The 22,547-nt window shown below is 39.7% G+C and overlaps 4 protein-coding genes across 4 annotated transcripts; 1 reads left to right on the top strand and 3 right to left on the bottom strand.

Annotated features, from left to right (window-relative positions):
• Positions 1 to 3,567: 3,567 nt before the first annotated feature.
• On the top strand, positions 3,568 to 5,556 carry LOC104428287 (universal stress protein A-like protein). The gene is made up of 4 exons (XM_039307436.1): positions 3,568 to 3,949; positions 4,058 to 4,164; positions 4,270 to 4,388; positions 4,967 to 5,556. The coding sequence occupies exons 1-4, from the start codon at positions 3,772 to 3,774 to the stop codon at positions 5,058 to 5,060; spliced, it is 498 nt and encodes a 165-aa protein (XP_039163370.1). The 5' UTR covers positions 3,568 to 3,771; the 3' UTR covers positions 5,061 to 5,556.
• On the bottom strand, positions 5,317 to 9,222 carry LOC104428253 (calreticulin). The gene is made up of 14 exons (XM_010041253.3): positions 9,035 to 9,222; positions 8,067 to 8,174; positions 7,772 to 7,964; positions 7,394 to 7,652; positions 7,256 to 7,312; positions 7,127 to 7,174; positions 6,937 to 7,023; positions 6,804 to 6,861; positions 6,627 to 6,694; positions 6,442 to 6,537; positions 6,310 to 6,357; positions 5,942 to 5,971; positions 5,742 to 5,858; positions 5,317 to 5,641 (listed from the first exon to the last, which is right to left on the bottom strand). Exons 1-14 carry the CDS (start codon positions 9,150 to 9,152, stop codon positions 5,630 to 5,632), a joined length of 1,299 nt encoding a protein of 432 aa, XP_010039555.2. The 5' UTR covers positions 9,153 to 9,222; the 3' UTR covers positions 5,317 to 5,629.
• A 3,053-nt stretch (positions 9,223 to 12,275) lies between these two features.
• LOC104428252 (pyrophosphate-energized vacuolar membrane proton pump) lies at positions 12,276 to 16,877 on the bottom strand. Its single transcript, XM_010041252.3, has 8 exons — positions 16,649 to 16,877; positions 15,035 to 15,609; positions 14,529 to 14,908; positions 14,347 to 14,433; positions 13,707 to 14,037; positions 13,182 to 13,592; positions 12,966 to 13,025; positions 12,276 to 12,860 (listed from the first exon to the last, which is right to left on the bottom strand). The coding sequence occupies exons 1-8, from the start codon at positions 16,875 to 16,877 to the stop codon at positions 12,654 to 12,656; spliced, it is 2,280 nt and encodes a 759-aa protein (XP_010039554.2). The 3' UTR covers positions 12,276 to 12,653.
• Positions 16,878 to 19,587: 2,710 nt separating this feature from the next.
• LOC104428251 (RNA pseudouridine synthase 1) lies at positions 19,588 to 21,748 on the bottom strand. The gene is given in 3 exon segments (XM_010041250.3): positions 19,588 to 20,105; positions 20,108 to 20,386; positions 21,372 to 21,748. Coding segments are annotated over 3 exon segments (1,083 nt in total). The 5' UTR covers position 21,748; the 3' UTR covers positions 19,588 to 19,677.
• Positions 21,749 to 22,547: the final 799 nt, after the last annotated feature.

Below are 22,547 nucleotides of genomic sequence, written 5' to 3'. Positions count from 1 at the left end.
AAGTATTCTTGGGCAAAAAGTAAGATCTGAATATGAACTTGTAAAGAAAAGAGCATATTGGCAATCTAGGACGTTACACATGACGTACTACGTACCTAAAATTGTCGATGGTGTTAAGCATGTTTTAGTCCCTAAATCTGTCATAGATAACAGCGCTGAAAAATGGGATTCTTCTCTTGTAGGGCAAGGTCTTGGCAAGAAAGGGAATTGGATTTATTTCTGCTACAGTGAATATGCTGTGGGGACAAGAGGAGATTGAGAACGGAATGTTCCTTATGAACTTTTTTTTGGATTTCTTGAAGATGGTGCTTTATTGGAGGCTGATGAATTTGCTAATTTAGAAAAGCTGAGGCTCTTTCTAGGGAGTCGGGTGTCCTTTGTTGGAGACTTCAATAATCTTCTCTCTAATTTAAGATGGCTTTCTTGCTAGGGTGGCACTTTCATGTTTGAGGCAAAAAACTTTCATTCGACTAATTTAGTCATTCTTGACCTTAGTAATAGCAAAATTTCAGAAGAAAGTATTGATCGGATCAAAGTACGATGTGAGTCCCACTCCTTGTATTCATAAATCGTTTCTTTTCATTTTTTCTTGCAGGTCGTTTCTCAATGAATATTTTATCAAATTATTTTGCAGGCGGCAAGGAAACTAAGAGTCCTAGATCTCAGTAGCTGCATAAACTTAAGGAGAACACCTAATTTATCTACATTGGTGTCTTTGGAGATTTTGAGATTAACAAATTGTAGAATGTTGGAAAGTATCGATTGGATCGAAGTATGATACGAGTCTCACTCCTTGCATCCATAAATCATTTCTTTTTATATTTTTTTGTAGGTCATTTCTCAATAAATATTATTCTTTTGTAGGTGGCAAGGAAACTAAAAGTCTTAGATCTCAGCTATTGCTATAACTTAAGGAGAGTACCTGATTTATCTACGTTGGTGTCTTTGGAGATTTTGAGATTACGTAGTTGTTTAAAGATAAAGAAACTTCCGGTGCCGAATTCTTGTTCTTGTTCTTTTCTCCAAAGTTTAATATATATTCTTCCTCTTACCAAAAAAAAAAAAAAGAAACTTCCAGACTCGATTAGGAAATTACAATTATTAATCGAGTTGGATTTGTTAGGAATAAGTATTGATCACCTACCAGATTCATTCAGCAATCTAAAGCAACTGACAACACTCAGGATGAGGGACATTAAGGGAGGGTTGACAAAATTACCTAGTGCGATCTGGTTTGTTCAGTTAGTGACTTGTCCTTTTTGGTCCAAGACAAGTGAGCAGTACTGTTTGAAAATGCCAGAATGTTGCCTGATTGTCCGTTGCAAGCGGTTGCTCGACCGTCGCAATTATTGTAAATGTGGTCGGGGTTGCTATTGTGAGATGCTTTTCAAGGGGTTACGGAAATCTAACCCGATGGATGTCCGGCAAGTATTACAAGGACACACGAATGTTGCACCGGTAAGGAAGTCGGAACTTGAGTGGGTTGTTGTGTTTGGTGCAGCCATTATGTTTGTTTTGTTCTTGTTTTGTTATTTTGTTTTCTGAAGAAGGTTTTTGTCCCCGACAAATATTGGTAATAAAGCGAAGGACTTGAACGAGGCACGCTCAAATGATGCCAAAACGTTGTCCAATTTTGATCAGCTTTTGAACAAAGTACTTAGTTTATTGATTGCTGTCAGTGATTTATTTTTTATTCCTCCTTTTGTTTTGTTTTATGGAAGTTTCCAATTTACGACCTGTCTTCGGCATAATGATAGATTCCGGTTGATTATGATGAGTCATTCTATCAATATGTTTTGCATTATTATAGAAATTTTGAATATGTGTCCACCTGTTGTATCAGAACTCATTTTATGAATAATCTCTCTTCATGACGAACTGCAATATAAGATCATAGTATAAATACAAGAAGTTGCTCAATATATCGTAATAAGATAGTTAGACAAAGTTTTCAGACAGGGATGGTTCTCTTCTCATCGCTCCCTCATATTACTTGATTTCTTTTACTTTCTTTTTATTCAAAAGCGAGTTTGCTTCCCTGGAAAAGAAAGGCAGGAGTCCAAGATACCATTATGATAAGATCGGAGATTTAAAAAACAAAAGTACCGCATATGATATACGTTTATAATCAAACGAAAGTGCTATTACTTGTAAGAAAGATCGACTTTGTCTAATTCACTTTTTTTTTTCTTTATTATCACCAACCGGTGAAGATGATATGCTTCGCTCTCCGTGAAGCTTCCTGTGATTCCAAAACTGAAGCTCAAGCTTCAATTAGAGTAATAACTTACAATGAGTTTCCTTATTATACTAAGCTCAAGCTTAATATAATTATGTTGTGGAAATCGATCTTTATCCATCATAAGAGGAGAGCTATCAAGCAATTCATTCTTAATTCAAGGCTATCTCTAAGCCCCCTTTTGCTTTTCATCGTGCCTTTTGTTGAATCCACAAGGAACCATTCTAGGTTTGTCTTCCTCAAGTGGTGGAATATTACAATTTTAAATAATGAGGAATGGAATTGGCAATATCATAACGCATTGCTTTCACGAAACATAAAAATGGGGGGTCGACATTTAGCCTCCCATGTTATTAGCCACTCATTTGTTTATGTTTTGGATAATACATGGCATGAAATTAACCAAAACCGGTCAGCCCCTATTAATATTCGGAACTAGTGAATAAATCAATACAGGGGAAAAGAGAAGATGCACTAATTAGTTAAAGGTAGTATCTCAATTTGACTTTTACTTTTTGTTTTTTATTTAATCAAAATCCCATGGCGCAAGCATTTCGACTTCACACCTAAAACTTTTGGAACATGTAAATGTTGACACGTAAATTAATATTTGATATAGTAATTTTTTTAAAAAAATTCAAATAATATTTCCAAATTTGACTGAGAAACATGGCTTCTATTTGAAGCGTGATTTGCACCGCAAACCATAGCTCAACTTGTTACTTTTGATGATGTCCCACATAAAACTTTACCTTGCTTACAGCTTGGTTTCAATAAAACCTTTTTGAGATGTGCTAATCATTGAGATTGCTTTGGACAAAAGTTTCATATCAACAATTTCCAATCAAAATTAGTCAAATTGACTCAACTGATAAAAAGTGAGAAATTTTAGTACTCAATTGGCAAAATTAAAAGATTTAAGACTTTATAATATAATTTTCCGCGTTAAGTCCACTAGACTATTAAATTTGAAATTAACCGGAGCAAATCGTAACACATTCCATGTCAATGGTTTCCGAGAGGTAAAGAGAAAAGGCAATCCGGATTGGTCCAATAAATATAAATTATGATGTCACCACGTTGACCGGCACAAAAGGTCAACGTCCTCAAGGCACGTCGGCGGGAGCTTATCCAACAAAATTTCCAAGCAAGAAAGAAGAAAAACAAAGGAAAAAGAAAACCAAGTCAGCTTCTGAATGATTATTCTTTTCTTGTTCAGTCTTCAAATTTTAAAACAGAAGAGCGGCTCTTCAAGAGCCCACGGTCTTCAGAAATGAAAACCATCAAACTCAATCTGCTCTAAAGAACACAAGGCTAATAGATTCTGATTCTCACCAGCACACAACAAAACATCTCTCTCTCTCTCTCTCTCTCTCTCTCTCTCCCTCCTATAAATTACCCTCTTCACCACATCTTACCTTGAATCCAACAAGCCATCGAACTCTTCAGTTTGTCCATAAATCGTACCAAGAAAGGACAGAACATCTGGTTTTTTTGGCCTGTCTCTGTCTGGTCCTTGTTGAGAGAGGGGGATGGCTGAGGCGGTAGCGAGAGAGAGGAAGATACTGGTGGCGGTGGACGAGAGCGAAGAGAGCATGTACGCCTTGTCGTGGTGTCTCAAGAACGTCGTCTCCGAGAACTCCAAGGACACCCTCGTCCTCCTCTACGCAAAGCCCCTTCGTTCTGCCTACACAGCCCTCGACGGCACAGGTAAAAAACTAAACGTCAAGATGTTCTTCTTCTTCTGCTCTGGCGACCATCTCCTGCGATTATAGAGTGGTTTTAACGTTTTCTTTTTCCATTTCGTTCTTTGTTCAGGGTACTTGTTTTCCTCGGACATAGTGGCCACCATGGAGAGGCACAACAATGAGGTGGCCGACCGTGTGATGGCCAGGGCTAAGAAGATCTGCCATGATTTTGGTGAGGTGAGTTCTTGTTGAGGCATAAATTTCCAAGTTTCGATAAGTGAAAATGCCTAAGGATCAATGGGATCGAGTGACCAGGGTGTGGTTGCTATTGTTGGAGGATAGGTCGCGGTGGAGACGAGAGTGGAGAATGGGGATGCAAGAGATGTCATCTGCAGCGTGGCGCAGAAGTTGGTGCCTGATGTTCTGGTGATGGGGAGCCATGGTTACGGTCTTATAAAAAGGTACTTCAAATACTCATTTTGTTTAATCACTCAAAACTCCGTACATTAGCTCTAATAATCAATCACCTCAGAGGGAAGCCATGTATTATGTAGCCTTAACTTGAGATAATGTTAACATTGAAAGTATGGGTAATCGGTTTTATGATGAACACGGGTATATCGTACATTAAGAATTTAGAACCTACCATGTGAATTTTCCATAATAAAGCCAAATTTGAAGTACCGTAACTATTGTTCGAAAAAACGTGTCATGTGAACTATTTGTGGAATATTACGACCAAAAAAAAAAAAAAACTATTTGTGGAATATTGATTGAGGCAAAGATGGGATTTCCTAAACTTCTGAGTTCAAAATCCATCTCTAGCGGATCTATATCTTTTCTTGCTTATCTCGGTTGAAGGTTGTCCTTACCTACATGTGGGCGACCTTAAAGTCTCTCAGACTGATTCAATATTCAATGATTTATTCGAATTAGTAGAATAAGGGATTTACTCTTAATTGTAAACCTTTCTTCATTTTTGTGGGTAAATTGTGGCATCCGTGTCAATACTTAATTGCGATTTGGTGAAATTTCACAGGGCCTTTCTGGGGAGCGTGAGCTATCACTGTGCCCAGAACGTCAAGTGTCCCGTGCTCGTAGTGAAGAGGCCCAAAACCAACAGGAACGACTGAACCTCGATCTATACTTCCCGTGTTGTGTCCTAGTCCTAGGTTGTCTTCTACAGAATTATCGAGTTTTATTGTGTATATATTCCTACAATGTGCATATTCTTTGTTTTCTGCCTTGTAAATGGATTGGATCTTAATAATAGAATTCGATTGTCAAAAAGGACACGGTGCTTGACCTCATCATTAAGCAGCGTACAATAAAATAAAATAAAAATGTGAATGGGCTTATCGAAAGTTTCCATCAGCTGTCGACAGAGACTGACCAAATCAAAGAGAGATGAGCGATAGAGATTGATGGCATTATCTTAAGACCATATGCAGCAGATCCAGACTCTTCAACGAGTGCGATTGATCTGAAAATGGACGTTAGCCTTCGTTCTGAAAACTCAAATCAGTCAATGGATATAGATGAAATCAGGCACTCAAAAGTCTTGGGATCAGCCTTCCTACAGTTCTCTCCCTCTCTAAAGAAATGTCCTACATCTATATTGTAAAGATAGAAAAAGAAAAATTTTGAAGGCGCCAAGCTTATGTCGAACCCAACCGATCAGCTTTATTGCCCTGCCCTCTTTCTACAACTCATCCTGTGAACAGCACAAAATGACGAAGATCAATGAATGCAACAAACATGGAAAAAAGTGCAGCAATTTTAAGTTCATGACCATGTCGAGTGAAGAATTATACCTTTACTTCGTCCTTGGAGTCAGCAGACTCAGCACTCTCATCTGCTTCTGCTTTAATTACGGAATCAGAATCGTCTTCAGCATCATCGGCATCAGCATCATCATCTTCATCCTCAATCTGAAAAAAAAGATGTGCACGGTTAGAACCATCCAAATAAATAACATTCGGAATCTTTTAAAGAGCAGGTATAAAAGGCTTACGTCAGAATCTACCGGCTCATCCTTGGCTTCCTGGAAAAGGATAAACAGAGGTCAGATAAAGGGGAACAAACCAATGTGAATATAACCTCTCTCCCCCGTGCCCGCCCGTGGTGCACAGATATACACAAGTACATTGAGTCTGGTCAAGAACCCCAAGCTATGCCGGAAAAAATATGCAAATAGATAATACCCAGCATCATAAATACATAGTGATCTCCTGTCAACTCACTAATTTTCAGTATATAGTCATTTACTTGTGAAAAGAGTACGTCAGACAATTCAGGTAGCACTAAATAATGAAGCAATTTAATCTTAAAATTTCTATGATTCTTTCCATCTCCCAAAAAGTTATAACAGCTCTATGTTACCTCTTCCTCTCTTTTCTTTTCAGCCTCGTCAAATGCTGCCTTCTCAGCCTGCAAAGGTAAAATAAACACCATAAATAATCTATATTCATACTATTTCCACAAGTAAAAATTATAAATAGCAAAACCACATACATCCTTGTTCTTGCCCCATGTCTCTTCAGCAACCTTCTTGGCATACTCAGGATCATCACATATCAAGACATTATCGAACAAGGTTCCAGATTTGACCTGACAAATCAAGAATAGAGTAATTCAAAGTTTGAGCTCCTGGAACACTGTTAGCAAATATAACAAGATTACAGTCACAGGCAAATTACCTGCCATAGTTCAATCCCAACATACTTCAACTTGGGGAAAACATAGAGCTCTGGGTCATCCTTGAAGTCTATAAAAAGTGCTAAAGATTAGACTTCAAAGAACTTTCAAACAAGAAGAAAGAAAAGAAAACTATTGATGCATATCGGAGCTTAGGAAAGCAAGTAGTGATGAAGAACCTGGGTTGTCAATCATTGGTGCCTTCCACTTCCCCTGGTAGTTGGGATTCTTAATTTTCTGCAAAACATGCATGATCATCAAGAAAAATTCTCAATGCAGTCCAGAAATTAGACTCACAAGAACATTTCATACCTTTGGATTCCATGGACCCTTGTATTCAGGGTTGGCAATGGTTGGGGCAGTCCACTCACCATCCTCCTCATCATCCCAGTCTTCAGGCTGAAATCACAATCTTAATTAGTATCTAACTAGTCTACATCAATTTCATAAAAGCTTTGAAGAAGATCAGCTTCAAATCAGAATCATCATTCAGCAGGTTTACCTTCTTGGCATCTGAATCTGGTATTTCTTTCGGGATGTCATCATACCCCTGCAGTCACATGCACAATGTCATTTGAAAAGAATTGCAGAGAATATTGCGCAGCAGCGTCAAGGAATGAAGGATCAATACCTCTGGCTTCTTGTCTTCAGGATCAGGAATGTACTCTTTGTCGTCCCAGTCTTCAGGCTGCCAACATTAGCCAGGTAGGTCATTATCTAGACATATAGCCCAACAAAAACCAACCAAAGCATTCAGTAAATAATTTACTTTCTTCGCCTCGGGATCCTTGATTTGCTTTGGTGGGAGAAGATCCCAGTCAGAGTACAAGCTACCAGTTTGTTTCTCAACATTATCAATCAAGATAGTATAGGTAGCATCGGGACGGAGGACAAAAGTGTAAACATGAGTAAGTTGATCTGTCTCACAAGGAACATCCTTTTTGATCAGTTGATTAGTTCCATTATAAGTGAGAATGGCATGAACTTTCTTGGTACTGTAGCCACAGATATCCGGTCCAAACATGATGCTGCATTGAACAACATAACAACCCAATAAATAAGCATGAAGGTGAGGACATTCAATAAGCTGGACAGCAAGAAACACAACAAATTGAGCACAAAATGATTATATGATCTGCTGCAAAACCTGTATGGGGTGTCGCCACCAAACTTTTTCTGATCGACGTCCCCACTGAGTAGCTTCATGTACCCACCACCACAGTCAAGTTTCTGTTCATGTTTTACAGAAAACTGGAAGACTAGAGTCTTGTCCTTGTTGCTGAATTCGGGGTACTCAGCTGATATGGCGTAGAACCTATAGTCTTCACTTGTTTGGATACCTGCAAAAGCAATGACAGATTAATGCTAAGCACAATAAAATAATGAAAATTCTGATCAAGCATCAAAAAGTCTATTTGAAGGAAAAGATGATTACGAAGTACCTTTGTCATCAGAATCTCCATTCCATTTACCAGACGTATAGTTCCACTCTCCGGCCATGTTCTCATCTTTCTTCCAATCAGATTTAACCCATCGAGTCTCCCATCCATCTTTTGTGGATAACCAGACATGCAGACGAATGGAGAAAGGGGGATAAGTACAAAGAAGAATCTTCTTGTAATTGCAAAGATTATGCATTATCTGAATGAGACATAACCTACAATGTTTCTATAGTTTCGACATGTTCAAATCGCCAAAAGAAGAAACGAGTAGTTTGAAAACTCCAGAGTCTCTGACTTTAACACATTTTGGAAAAACGATCTATATATCTTAGTTGCGTTTTACACTCCCGAAGATGATGACAAGTAGCATGTGAACTCAAATGCTCTGCAGTAAGCTCATTGGTATGGAAATTCCCATAACAGCCGGAAAGTACTCGAAAAGAACAGCTAATTTCGGCCGATAATCGAAATATTCATACTACAGTCCGCATCAACATTCAAATCACCAGTAAAATCAAATGTCAGTCTCGCGCACCACTCAGCAACCATCAGAACGGACCTCCAACACACCGACACCTACATCAGTAGTCAAAAGAAGAATGCCGCTACTTCCGAAGCTAAGTCAACAACCACGCAGCCACTCCATCCTCGATCCCACTCAAAATGCTAAACTAACCACGGTCAAAACATCGCCGACATCAAATCAAGCACCGAACTCAGTCAGATTCGAACCGAACCAGATCGAATATCTCCAAACCCTCGCAGATCTAGTCCACCGACAGTAACTCCAAAGCTCAAGCCACGTACCGGCCCAAAACCTATCAGATCTCGCACGAGCACTTCCGCCACGAGCGCACGCCGATCGCCGCCAGAAAAGGCGGCACAAAGCAAATCTCAGGAAGCCCTAATTCCGCGACGCGAAGCGCGAAACTACCGGCGGCACAATGCGATAGGGACGAGAAGCTCACCTTCGAAGCGCTCCTCGAAGAAGACGGCGGCGGAGGCGATCGCGGCGAGGGAGGAGAGCGCGAGCGCGAGGAGGAGCAGCTGCTGGTGGCGGCGGCCCGTCGAGCCCGCCATCGCCATCCGGCTTTTCTAGAGAGAGAAGGCTAGAGAGAAAGCTACAGGGACTGTTGATCCGGAAGATGAAAATGGGGGAGTGAGGGGGCTGGCTAAATAGCGGCTTTTTTTTTTCTTTTTCGTTGGTTTTCACGGTGGAGCGGTTTGCTCGCAGTAGGTTTCGAGGAGAGGGGGCGCCTGGAGCGACGTCGTCGACGTGGGGGCGGACGGGATCGGCCAATGGGGGCGCGCCATGTCAGCCGGCGGCTGTCATCGGGGTGACGTGGCGCGCTGGGAGTGGCGGATGCGAGTGGCGTGGCAAATGACCCGAAAGCCCCGCCCGTCCCCCCTCGCCCTCGCTCCTTGCGCCTAGCTGCATTTCTTGGATCGTATTCTTTAAAATTATAAAGTTTAAAAATAAAAAAAAAAAACGTGGGGAATTTAAATTGAGTCTCTCTCTCTCTTATTATTTCTAGAACATCGTTCTGGGCATTTTTCATTTCGGCCCCTGAAGAAGGCAAAAGATTGAAGTCGTGAGGTGCAGCATGTTGACTTTCTAATTTTTTTTTCAAAGTGCTTTTAATGCTTTTCCAAGAGTTTGGAGTCATGGAGATCTTCCTTTTTTCCTTTTCTTCCTTGGCATGGATAATTATCCTTGACTTCCATGCTGATTCAAAGTGCACATGCTATGAAAGTACATCTCTTAATTTTGAATTAATAATATTACAAAGCAAATGCAATTATATTGACGAGAGTATGATTTTATCACCTCATTAAACCTGATGAGTCAAATTGTTATGGAAAAATATTGCACATACTTCTCGAATAGACTTGACCCTTTGTTCTCGATGGAAATTTATTTATTTTTGATTCTATGAAAGAACTCAAATTTATGATAAGATAGTTTCACTTCACCAATTTTGAACTTGTTAGCGAAAAGACTTAATTTCATGCCTTATCCTTTGTCGAGCCTATCCAATTCTCTAAGTAGTTAAATCAGTGAATTATCATGGATAACCAACTTAGGCAATGGATCAAATTTAGATATTGCATCCTCACGAAATTTTAATTTAATTTGCATAATTGTATCAATCTCTATTCTTTCCACAAAATAAAATAGCTTTTTATTGATTACATAAGTCTCTCACCTACTTTAAATTTAAGTTTATGTCTCTCTTATTCTATGGCCGTTCAAATTCTTTTCCTGAACCGATTTCGATCTCCAAACAATTTTTCTCCTTGTCCATCTATTTATTTATTTTTCCCTTAATTCGCGTTCGAGTTCCAATCTCCAATGCATCAGGCATAACTAACGGAAGAATCTCAAGATGCATATTCCAAAATTAGAAAACCTGTCCTGAATAATAAATTTGGTGAAGATGATAGGTAAAGGAAAGGGGTCATGAGAAATTATCCGACTGAATGTTGGGCGATTGTGGAATTTACTCAGAATGTGTATTTGCAAAGGAAAAATGACACAAGTTATTCCTGAATTTTGGCCTAATTTATAACATCGTCCATAAACTTTAACTTGATATACAGTGTGAACATTAAACTTTTAGTTTGTTCAATGGAGTCTTTAAATGTTTGTTACATGTTTAATATAATCCATGAACTATATAGTAATGTTCAATAATATTTTTCTATTAATTCAAATTTAAATCAATATCGAACATTTTCATATAGTCAATGAAATATATTAAATATTTACGGAAAGTTTGGGAACTACATTAAACAAATTAATAGTTGTGGGACGACATTTCATATCTGGCTAAAGTCTAATGACCACATTAAACAAATTAAAAATTTATAGACGATATTACATATTGGACCAAGATTCATGAATTATTTGTGTGATTATTTCTCTTGCAAATATATATATTCATCTCAATGGCCGGCCTGGTAGCCAAAAAAACCAGAAGTTGAGGGAATATGCTGTGGTTACAAAGGGAATCATCCACCAAACTCCCCGTAAAGACAAAACAAAGGAAGGGTCTTGCCATGATAAGAGTTAAAAAAAGAGTCACATTAAATAATGCAATCGATGAGTCAGCCCACACCACTCACTTATCTTGATTGCATCTGCTTGGGCCCCTTTGCAAGTGTGGAATTTTGCTTGAATTGGAAGGCACTCCATGGTCATTTTCTAGGTAACATGGTTCCATCACTGTCCCTGGGCTGACCCAAGGTTGCATGCAATTGCTGATGATGATGCCCCTGCTAAAGTCTACATGATGGAGGCCACATCTCCATGGGATTTGGCCAAAATCAGGGAAAGTTCCTGCTGTCACCAGTGTTTTTTTTTTTTTTTGGTTGAAAATAACTTTAGATTACTAACTCACAGATGAAGTACAACCATTACCAAATTCAAGACTTAAAATTAATCAAAAGGAACGAGAGGATAAGCAATCCAATTTGATGATAGGGTTCTAGCTCGGTGGGCCTTGGCTACCCAATTTGCAACACGATTTGCTTATCTGGGCTCATATTTTAGTTTAATTCCTGCTCTTAATTGGGCCAATAGAAGACCACAATCGTGGATGATGGATCTAGAAGTCCAAGGGATTTCCATTTGGCCCATGACACAATTCATAGCATCTAAGTTGTCTGAAGCTGTTACTAGTGTTTTCACGGTTCAATCGGGCACTCAATATGGATCGTTGGATGAAAAGAGAAAAATGATGTGATCCGTCAAATTTGTTTATGTAAGATTGATTTTCATTTGTGGCTTATTGTCGGTTAAAAAAGAGTTACCGATGTAGATGCGATCGAATTTATATTCGATTAAGGAAAATTATTCGATTGCAAAACTTTACAAATAGTGAATTGTTTATTTATGATAACACAAGTAAATTTTAATTTAACTTAGGATTACCATTTTAAGCCATTTACTAAAAGATATTTTTATAGATAAACAACTATTAGCGCGGACACTTACATGGGACAGGAGAGTTATGATTCCTTAGGTAATTTACTAACAATAAGAAAGAAAATTTACTATAAATTACACATGTTGCTAGAAGCAATAACGCATGAGTTAGAAGGCCCACAGATTATAAACATATTTTCTCAAGAAGAAGCAATGACATCCAGGATTTTTTTTTTTTTTTCAGAATATTATGAATTGCGTCCTCCAAAAAAAGTTATAAATTGGTACGCAACATGTAAATTATCATTAATGAGGAAAATTACGAATGCCAAATAAAAGTTATGATCATTTGGGCCGGATTCGATCCCCTTTTTCTCTTACCGGATTGAGGACTGAAGTGACCTAATTAGTTGACAAAATTAAGAACAAGGACATAAAGACTTTCAAGACAAACGACATATGAACTTCCATCACCTAAGACAAGATATGTATGCTGATAGTTTAGCTTTGAGGATGATGGACTTGCTTATTCATGATAAATCAGGTGCATCAATTACAGATCAGATCTTCTAGTTACAGGGTAGTGGCTTAGCTCATTATATTCTCCATCCAAAAATATATATGAACCTGCTGAAACAGTCAAAGGCGATGCTACCAACTCACAGCAGCTTGAACAACAAGCCGCCGTGGGCAGCGAAGAACGGAGCGAACACCAGCGACTCGACCGCCATGAGCTTGATCAGTATGTTGAGCGATGGACCCGAGGTGTCCTTGAGCGGGTCGCCGATAGTGTCGCCGATGACAGCAGCCTTGTGCGGGTCAGATCCCTTAGGACCGAGTGATTTCGCGTGCTCAGATGCCCCAGCCTGCATCAATTCATAGGAACGCATTAAGATCCGCGATCTTGATAGAATCCATAATAATCAAAATGCATGTTTCGTTAAAAAGAGCTTGAATTCTGAACAGCTTGCCTCTATGTATTTCTTAGCATTGTCCCATGCTCCGCCAGTATTGGAAGCTGAAATGGCAACCTGTGAAGAAAACCATTTAAAAAGAAGATGTCAAGAACAATTGCATAGTGAGATTTTGGCAACCCAACAATTCAAGTATCTAAATATAGACTAAAGAAGACCAAAGTCCAGTGTAAAGTTTCAGAGTTTATTAAGACACCAGAATTCGATATGTACCTGCACGCCGGAAACAAGTGAACCGGCGAGAACTCCTGCCAGAGTCTCCACGCCGAATAAGGTTCCGGCAATAAGAGGGGTGAGCATGACCAAAGCGCCGGGAGGGATCATTTCTCTCAGAGAAGCGTCGGTAGAGATCTTGACACAGTTGGCATAGTCCGGTTTCGCTCTTCCTTCCATGAGCCCTGGGATCGTATTGAATTGGCGCCTGACCTCTTCGACCATTTTCAATGCTGCACTTCCAACACTCTTCATTGTCATGGCAGAGAACCAGTACGGAAGCATGGCACCCACGATGAGCCCTATGAAGACCTTTGGTGTGAGCACATCCACGGTCTTGATGCCTGCTCTGCTTACAAAGGCGCCGAACAAGGCAAGAGAGACAAGAGCAGCTGATCCGATCGCAAAGCCCTATTAAAATCAAGGCAATCAATGTCAGAAAACTGTTCTTAGGACAGGGCAATGTGAACACTGGAAGCTTAAGACTATTCATGCTGTGTGCCGGAGAATTTGCTCATGTTTTACCTTGCCAATTGCAGCTGTGGTGTTTCCTGCAGCATCCAGAGCATCTGTTCGCTCGCGTATCTTATGGCTCATTCCAGCCATTTCTGCGATACCGCCAGCATTGTCACTAATAGGTCCATAGGCGTCAATTGCGAGACCGGTGGCAATAGTGCTGAGCATTCCCAATGCAGCAACAGCAACTCCATACATTGCAGCCAAGCTGAAGCTGATGTAAATGGCAATGGCTATCGCAAATATGGGAATGATGACAGATTTGTATCCGAGAGCTAAGCCAAATATCACGTTTGTCGCAGCACCTGTCCTGCAAGAATCAGCTACATCCTGCACCGGACTGCATAAGACATAGGATACTGGCCCATTTAGCATTGAAGTAAACTCCAGCCTCGAACATGCACGTAAATAGAAAAGCTTTCATAAATTCTATTGACTCTGCATATGGTAACATGATATATTCAGGCAATTAATGCAGCATCACAGTTTCTCTTGATCACGACAAATGAGTCTCTGTCGAAAGTAAACAGTTGCAAATTTTTTGGACCATTTCCATCATCAAGTTTGGAATCGGTAATATAGATAAACTCTAATGCATTGCTCGATTTACGGACCATGTATCGAATGAATCAGATTTAAGGAAACTTGCCTGTAAGCATTGCTTGTGTAATACTCGGTGGTATATCCAATGGCTAGCCCAGCCCACAGGCCGATGGACACACAGAAGAAGAGGTGCCTGCACGCATATAACTATGTAACCACTACGGACATAAAAGAAAGGCAAAGAATTCAAATTTTTTGTTATGGTATTTCAGGTTGAAGGAAGCATACCAGTTCTTTACAGCCTTCTCGGTACCAAAGTTGAAGAGAGTAAACTCAGATGGTAAAGCGAAGAAGCTGACCACGGCAATGCCAGCAGTCATCAAAATGGTTGAGATCAAAAGTTGGCGCTTTAGTGACGGCTCGATCTCGCTCACGTGTCTAATCTCAGCAAGGTCGGTGGCAAAAAGTGTAGTTATCAAGCAAATTACAATGCCCATTGCACTAATGGTCAAAGGATAAGACATGGCTGAGTAGTCATGGGTTATCCCAAAGGATGAAATTGAGGCGACGAAAAGTGCAGCGCAAGATGACTCTGCATAAGAACCAAATAGATCGGAACCCATCCCGGCAATGTCCCCCACGTTGTCACCCACATTATCAGCAATGACCTGCAAAGGTTCCATTCGTCTCATTGCTTAATAACATGAAGATGTCAAGAAAAAACAGTTCTGCATATTGTTCACCAGTTCATAGCATTAAATGGTATCTAAAATAGCAAAGAGAAAGTAGATTACAGCTGGGTTTCTTGGGTCATCTTCAGGGATGTTCTTTTCAACTTTCCCAACAAGGTCGGCGCCAACATCAGCTGCTTTTGTGTATATGCCACCACCAACTCTTCCAAAAAGTGCCATTGAAGAACCCCCAAGACCATAGCCCGTAATAGATTCATAAAGCCCCTCCCAGTCGTCCCCATAGTACAGCTTAAACAGATTGATGGTAACATAAAGAACCAAAAGACCATTTGCAGCAAGAAGAAATCCCATCACAGCGCCTGAGCGGAAAGCTGTTATGAATGCCTTCCCAACACCTTTCCTTGCTTCTAACGTGGTTCTTGCATTTGCATAGGTTGCAATCTTCATGCCAAGAAAACCTGAGAGCACGGAGGTGAGCGCGCCAAGCAAAAAGGCGATGGTGCTGAACATTGCATTGGCCAGAGCCGGTTTGCAGAGGTTTCCTGGATTGTAAGTGCAGGGTTCACTCTGGGTGCTGAACCCCTTGACTGAACCAAGGAAGAGGAAAATGACGACGGCGAAGGCGACCATGAAGATGCCGAGGTACTTGTACTGAGTAAATAGGAAAGAAGTCGCCCCTAGAATAGTATGAAACAGATCAAATAACATAAATTATAGGTTAGCAAAATATTGGAATGATAAATAGTAATAGACTGGGTGCATCCATAGGACATGAATCTAGAGTGGAAAGTAATTAATGGTTGACACGTGAAATGCTTTCAAGATAGATCGCATGAATTGGAGAAATGTCTCGTATTTCACAAACAAGTCTCCTGTAGCCATAGGATGGTGTGAAACAGATCAACACCACCAGCATAATCTCGTGTATATAATTATCAATTCTGAAGTAATCCACATACATATATACATCAATCTGTTTGACCCCAAGAAAACACATTTCTAGATCTTACTTATGTATAAAGACATCATCATATTCCCACTTTTATTTCATACTACTTTTAGGATGGGCGAGAGGATTCAGTGGCCTATCTCAGACGTTGCTCTGTTCTTTTTTCATTTTTGTCCTTATGAATAATTTGTGATCCTCGCTAATCAAGCAGACATAGTCAAAACCAAACGTTTAGTCCCAACTTCTCCCACCTATTCGCAGAAGCTTAACCCTTACTGAATCAGATGTACTTTTAACAAGTACGAGATCCACGACAATTGTTCAGATTGCACAAATGATACCTTAAAGACACTAGGTGTCTAATGAATAATTTGTATTGTGGATTCCTAGAGTAAAACCTCATCACACAAACGAACAAATCAGATGAATGGACATGGGAAGTCAAAAGATCGAAGAAATACGTCTTATATCCTTCAAAAGCGAGTAAGAACATTCTCCATCTGGAGTAAAAAAAGAAACTGAGAATAGATGTCATATTGAAGTTAAAAAACTCATTACAGCTCAAGGGGCATGGCTGACGACCACCAGAAAAACAAAAGGAAAAAACAAGGTAAGTATATGATGTAATCAAGTAAGGGAAGACCCATTACATCAGAAGCACCATAATCTGTTCATTTCTTCAACCAAACAGATATATCCTATATCATGTGCAGTCCAAAGTTTCAGGAGGGGGGGAGAGAGAGAGAGAGAGGGAGAGAGCTCATTACCGACAGAAATGGCGTTCTGAATCTCGGCGCACTTGATGACGGCATCGGCATTCTCAGCACCCTCCTCTTCATCCTCGATCAGCTTGTCCTTGTACCCATCTTTCTTGCCATAATCAACCGAGACCTTGACCTTCGAGACCAACAGCCACTGAAGCAGAGCAAAGCCAATGCCAATCAAGGCACTGGTTGGTATCAGGATCTGCGTCAGAGCCTCACTCAACACAGCCATTCTGAGGAACCCAACAAAGTTTCAGTGCTGTGTTTTTAGCCTGCGTCTAGTAACACATTCAGCTAAGGAGAATGTGCTAAAAAGGACCCTTTTTGTACCCACCCTCCAGGCTTCTGAAGCAAAATCTACAGATCCTGAGGACTAGGCTTATCCAGAAATATCTCAGAAGCCTGTCAGGGCCACTAGAATCTCATGAAATGGAAAACCGGTAGTTCTGATTGATAGGTGGTGCAATTCCCTTTTGTCCCTTACTGCGCCTTGGTTGGTTTGAATGACAGGTTTATATAATTGGATGTATGATTGGTTCTCTCTGAGCTTTGCACATTGTGTTTGCTTAGGCAGGAAGATTTTGGCCAAGTCAGTCGGTGGTAAGGTTGATCAACTACAGGGTCTTAAAATAATGTACGGATTGCAGTTGTAAATTCAGTGGATAATGATGGTGGGCGAAAAGTTTGAACTGGCATACTTGCTCCAGCTTCCGGGCAAGTTCATCGTACGGCGTCGTCATTCAGAAAAAAGAACGAGCAAAAAGCCGTGTGAAAATGTGGATTTGTAGTGGTTTTATCATGAGAAAATGACTGACTTCAGTTTAGCAGTCGTCTTCTGCACATTAAATATAATTATTGGTGGCTTCAATGTGGGAAAGCACGCATCTCTTGCGGATTAAGTCGTGGGACTTCGAGAAAACAAAAGATAGATGAATGACATTTGAACACACGCAACACTTCCTAAGAAGGTGGAATAATAACATGTTTTTGTCAGAACTGACGTACTATACCAATTCAAGATGATTTCCTTTGATTTTAACACCCTTTTCGTTCACTTTACAATAACTATAGATTATTTGTGCTCAATTTGTTATTTTTGTGTATATGCATATGACTCTTTAAAGAGAAATATTTACTAAATTAGTTCAAAACATATTATATGGATATCAATTTAATTATAAACATAAACATTTGCATTAAATGCCTACATAGTTCCAATTAATTATCGTAAAAAAATGCTGACATGATATCTAGTCATCCTAGCCTGTCCTACATGCATGCTCTAATGTAAAAAACTTTACTCAAATTGAAATCTTACATGGTTTGCCACGTCAGTACTTTTTTGACATCTAATAGCCGAAAAGGGTTATATTAAAATTTCACACAAAGATACATCATTATAGTGACAAAATTGAAAAGTTAAAGAACTAAACTGACATTCTTCCATTAACTTTAAGACTGATTTGATTTGACAATTTTGTCGTTATAGCACGAATAAATTGAAAATCTGCTCGGAAAGAAGGAAAGCAAAACGCATCTTCTCTTCTATAAACATTTCGTGAGCCAAGAAGACATAACAGGTCAATTTCGTCACAACCCGTGGCTTAGTTGAATTCAATTCTAAATAAAGTAGCATTAATTTTGCTTGCTTTACAAGGAGATCTCTCACGTAACAAACGAAACGGTCAAAGCTACTCTCGAAGGAGATGAGAAGTTTAGCATATGCACAGATTCATCAATTTGATTGACCAGCTTTCTAAAGAAAGTCACGTAAGATCCGAAGGAGCTGGTGTAACGTAATTGCACAAAACTTCTGGCAAGCCGGGTCCACTTTTGCCTGTCCATAAGTTTCATTTAATGAAAAGGAGCTGGTAAGTGATAATCATCCAGAAACAGACAAAGCTAGCGAAACGGACCGATGCCTTGAGATCATTCGGCATTTCAACCTCAGATCAATAAGCACCTCAAAGGGTTCATTCTTATCCGAGAAACGCCATCGATGGAGACATGTCAGACAGCAACATTTCAACAGCCACATCCATCCTTAAGATTCCTCACTTGACAGCCAGGTGTTTTCGAGGCTTTCAAGTTTACAAAACCAAGCAAAATCATGCACAAACATATTGCCAGGTAAAAGACCCGTGGTAATTGGTGACCTTCAAGAAAAATTCTTGTTTCATTTCTAATGAAACCGTGACAAGCAATTCACATGCTGAGCACACACGCAAATCGGTCACCTTTTCTTCATCTGCCAATAATTAACATAACAAATGTGTCACGGATCCATTATGCAAAAGAACGACAAGAAACATTCTAAAGTTGGAATCCAGTAGTCAAATCGGCACCCAAAAGATCTACTGAAGCATCAGCAAATAGGCAAAAACGAACAAGAATGGATGCTACAGCATGACAAATTTATGGTTGCATGGACCACACATTTAAAGAGGAAATTAAGTCCTGGCCCCATCAGTTTCTAGAGTAGAGACTGAAAATGAATCTCCATCAAGACAACGATGTGAAAGAAAAATCTCTAGTCACTGAATCGGAATCGTCATCCTCCAATCAAAGATCATACAGCGTCATTGCATCACCTTATCTAAGCAAAAAATGTGCCGTTCGCATCCATCTTTCTCAGGGTTAGGATACTGAAGGTGCACAAAATAGAGTTATTAACAGCTATACAAGGTCTCTTTCACTTCGAAGAATCATATAAGACGTTCCTAACCTTTCATTATGGTGAAATTGATCCCAACCAGAATAGAGATGGTCCCAAATTACTTGCCGTTTCTCCTCCATATAAACAAAGATAATGGACATATTTCATGTTTTGCACATTTATAACCTAAGCAGCAAGAACAGTGTTCCTAAAACTATGTCAAGATTAAACTTCCGACAAACAGGCAAATAGAGAGGAATAACCTCAGATGAGCGGCTGGGTTTAATCAAGTTGCTTAATTCTTTGCTTTGGCTAACATACCATTGCAGGTGCAATTAAAAAAAAAAAAAATAGTCGTTTTTCTCTTCTTAAGAAATCATCTAACATGACTTTCATTTGAAGAAAAAGCAGGTGGGATCTCATTAGGGCAGCACTCAGCAACCCACGCAGGTAGAGGTGCCCGAAACATCAGGGGCACACCGGTTACTGGGTGCTCAAAGGACAAGCTCTCCGCATGAAGAGTGTGGTAGTCATATATTTGCCCTTCCCCCTCATACACACCCTCATACTTCACATCACCTCTTATGGGAATCCCAAGATACTGGCAATGCAAGCGGATTTGATGCGTCCTACCACTCCGAGGGTATGCTCTCGCCAAAACTACATCTTTCGTTCCATTATCCTCGATAAAAGATTTCTCTTCAACTACTATGATATTCTCATCATCTTTTCCCTGCTTAACTGGTTGCTTGGACTTCAATTGACCATTTACAGACAATACCTCAAATGATGTTTCCATGTCCTGACCAAAGACCCACCTGGCAGAGTCCGTCCCACATCTGGTGCTGCATAGACCCTCCAAGCTCCAAACTTTGACCGACCATGGCCTGATCGAATGGTTATTGTTTCCCACTTTGGCGCTAATCCAACACAGAGAGCTATGTATGTTTTTCTCACCTTATGCTCAGTAAATGCCTTCACAAGCCTAGAAGCTACTTTATGCGATTTGGTTATTAACATAACACCACTTGTGTCCCGGTCAAGTCGATTAGCAAGGTGGAGCTCAGGCACAGCTTCAGTGCACCCTAACAGCAGAAAACTGTAAGCTGTCAATATTGGATTCTGTGCACTCATTTGTTTGAATTCACGATGCAATTGGCCAGGAATTCTGACAAAACTTGTTCTAGTATTGACAATATAGGTGCATCCTAAGTATTCAAACCATGAGAAATAAAGATGAATTTGACTCCATCTTAACCACATTTATCAATTAAGTAGGTTGAGCACATATCATACAACAATAACCATTTCACGGAACGTAAATTGACAAAGCTAAGCTGCACAGTCAGACAGGTATCAAGGAGTGATCATTTTCTATGACAAGAACATCCCCGAAATGAGAAATACATGGATCGAATCAGCCTTAAAATCTGCTCCAATTATCTCTTCAAGATTGGCCAGAACTGAATAAAAATAAGCTAAACCCACATACTGGATTCAAATCTAGCCTTCTTCTAAAGCTAATAAACATAGGACAAGCGACATGACTATGATCTAGAGCTGAAAATTCACTCAAGCATCACCACACCCGAAACAGCAACAACTCTAAACCTTTGGAGTAGGATTCTCTAATTCCATTTCAAAACATCTACACCAAATTGTAGCAGAATAAAGCCTAAGGAAACACATTGCTACTATGCAAACACATTGCTACTATTTTCCCAAATAAAGCACAGGAAATCATATGAACTGCTTCAATGCCATCAAACTGAACTGAAGTAAAAACATTACAAATTTTCCATTTTCGCATTTCCTTTTCCCAAACGAGAGCATAGAATCGAACTTCGATTTCGCACTACGGATTTCCCAACTACGCATTCCCGCAAATGGATTTCGCGTAACTCGCGATTGACATCCAAGAATCGGCAGAGCTAAGTAGAGAATTTCAATCACAGCATGAAGCTAAAGAGCAAGCAGTACGCCGCGACAAGCCGGTCGATGAACGCGAAAGTAAATTATCGATCTGCACAGACACGAGACGGGATGCAAATCGCCCCATCGGTAACCTACCCGGAACGCCGGAATCGCCGAGGACGACGGGAGGGGCCGAGGCCAGGACGCTCTCGCAGTAAACTCCGGAGGGCTTGTTGACGGCGAGGAGCCACTCGTCCTCGTAGACCACGTGGCTCCGGGAGAGCGAGAAGGCGCCCGATCTGGAGGAGGCGGACATGGCTCTGGCCAGCTCCACCTGCTTCGATAAGGGCGGCAACGGAGGAGAGAGCGGCACGGGGTATGTGGTCGGAGATTCGGGGGCGTTTGCGGGAATCGAATGCGGCTGCGACATGGCGGTCGCGCGGCGGAGGCGAGGGGAGAGATCGGAGAAGAAGGGTTTGGTTGTGGCAGTGGCGGCGATGGAGAGACTAAAACGCATCGTTTTGCCTTTCATGAGTAAATGCGTTGCCTCACCCTTTAGTTAATCGTGGAAAAATGAAATGTCTTCATTATTTTCTTTTCTTTTTAAAGATTAATACTTGAAAAACCGTCAAATTGATATGCCTCTAATAAATTTATCTCAAATTAATTTTTGATACACTTGTGACAAATTTATCTCTTCAACCTCCATAAATCCCAAGCTAATATATTTATGACAAATATATAATTTATTAAATTGGATTAATAATACAAAAAAAAAACACAAAATGATACAATTATGACAAATATATAGTAAAATCCCAAATTAGTATACTAATCCATTGTCAAATGTCATCCAAATTAGTAATGGATGGTAAATTTGTCATAAATGTATCAGTTTGAGGTAAATTTGTTAAATGTATACCAGTTGGGAACTTTTTGTGGTCAAAAAATTAGTTTAAAATAAATTTGTCACAAATATATCAGTTTAGGGTTTTTCAAGATATTAATCCATATTTTAGTTAATAACATGAAAAACTCTAAATTAGTACATCTAAAAATCAAACTAATAGACCTATGATGAATTTACCCTATATAAATTTTTGTTAAATTTTATCACTAAATTGTTAAGTTGATTAACACTTGGTAGCTAATTGATGTACTGGTTTGGAGGTTTTGTGATTTTTTTAAGATATTAATTCAAATTAATGAAAATTAACAGATGATAAATTTATCAGAAATCTATCAATTCATTTTTTTACAATAAAAAAGTAATTTATGGTAAAATTGTCATAAATGTATTAATTTAAGGTTCTTTCTGATATTGAAAATTTT

The sequence above is a fragment of the Eucalyptus grandis genome, chromosome 2 (assembly GCF_016545825.1).
Source record: "Eucalyptus grandis isolate ANBG69807.140 chromosome 2, ASM1654582v1, whole genome shotgun sequence".
NCBI classification, from domain to species: domain Eukaryota; kingdom Viridiplantae; phylum Streptophyta; class Magnoliopsida; order Myrtales; family Myrtaceae; genus Eucalyptus; species Eucalyptus grandis.
Note: the sequence above shows the minus strand (reverse complement) of the source record. Positions and strands in the feature narration are given on the sequence as shown.

Bases quoted from the DNA above. Each gene is read 5' to 3' on its own strand.
- LOC104428287 (XM_039307436.1), top strand. From the start codon at position 3,772: ATGGCTGAGGCGGTAGCGAGAGAGAGGAAGATACTGGTGGCGGTGGAC. The intron at 3,950-4,057 runs GTAAAAAACTAA...TTCTTTGTTCAG, and splicing joins CACAGCCCTCGACGGCACAG to GGTACTTGTTTTCCTCGGAC. The intron at 4,389-4,966 runs GTACTTCAAATA...GAAATTTCACAG, and splicing joins GGTTACGGTCTTATAAAAAG to GGCCTTTCTGGGGAGCGTGA.
- LOC104428253 (XM_010041253.3), bottom strand. From the start codon at position 9,152: ATGGCGATGGCGGGCTCGACGGGCCGCCGCCACCAGCAGCTGCTCCTC. The intron at 7,313-7,393 runs GTAAATTATTTA...TAATGTTGGCAG, and splicing joins AGGATCCCGAGGCGAAGAAA to CCTGAAGACTGGGACGACAA. The intron at 6,695-6,803 runs GTTCTTCATCAC...CACTTTTTATAG, and splicing joins ACCAATGATTGACAACCCAG to ACTTCAAGGATGACCCAGAG.
- LOC104428252 (XM_010041252.3), bottom strand. From the start codon at position 16,877: ATGGCTGTGTTGAGTGAGGCTCTGACGCAGATCCTGATACCAACCAGT. The intron at 14,434-14,528 runs GTATGCTTCCTT...ATATGCGTGCAG, and splicing joins GAGAAGGCTGTAAAGAACTG to GCACCTCTTCTTCTGTGTGT. The intron at 12,861-12,965 runs GCAAGCTGTTCA...GAATTGATGCAG, and splicing joins ATGCTAAGAAATACATAGAG to GCTGGGGCATCTGAGCACGC.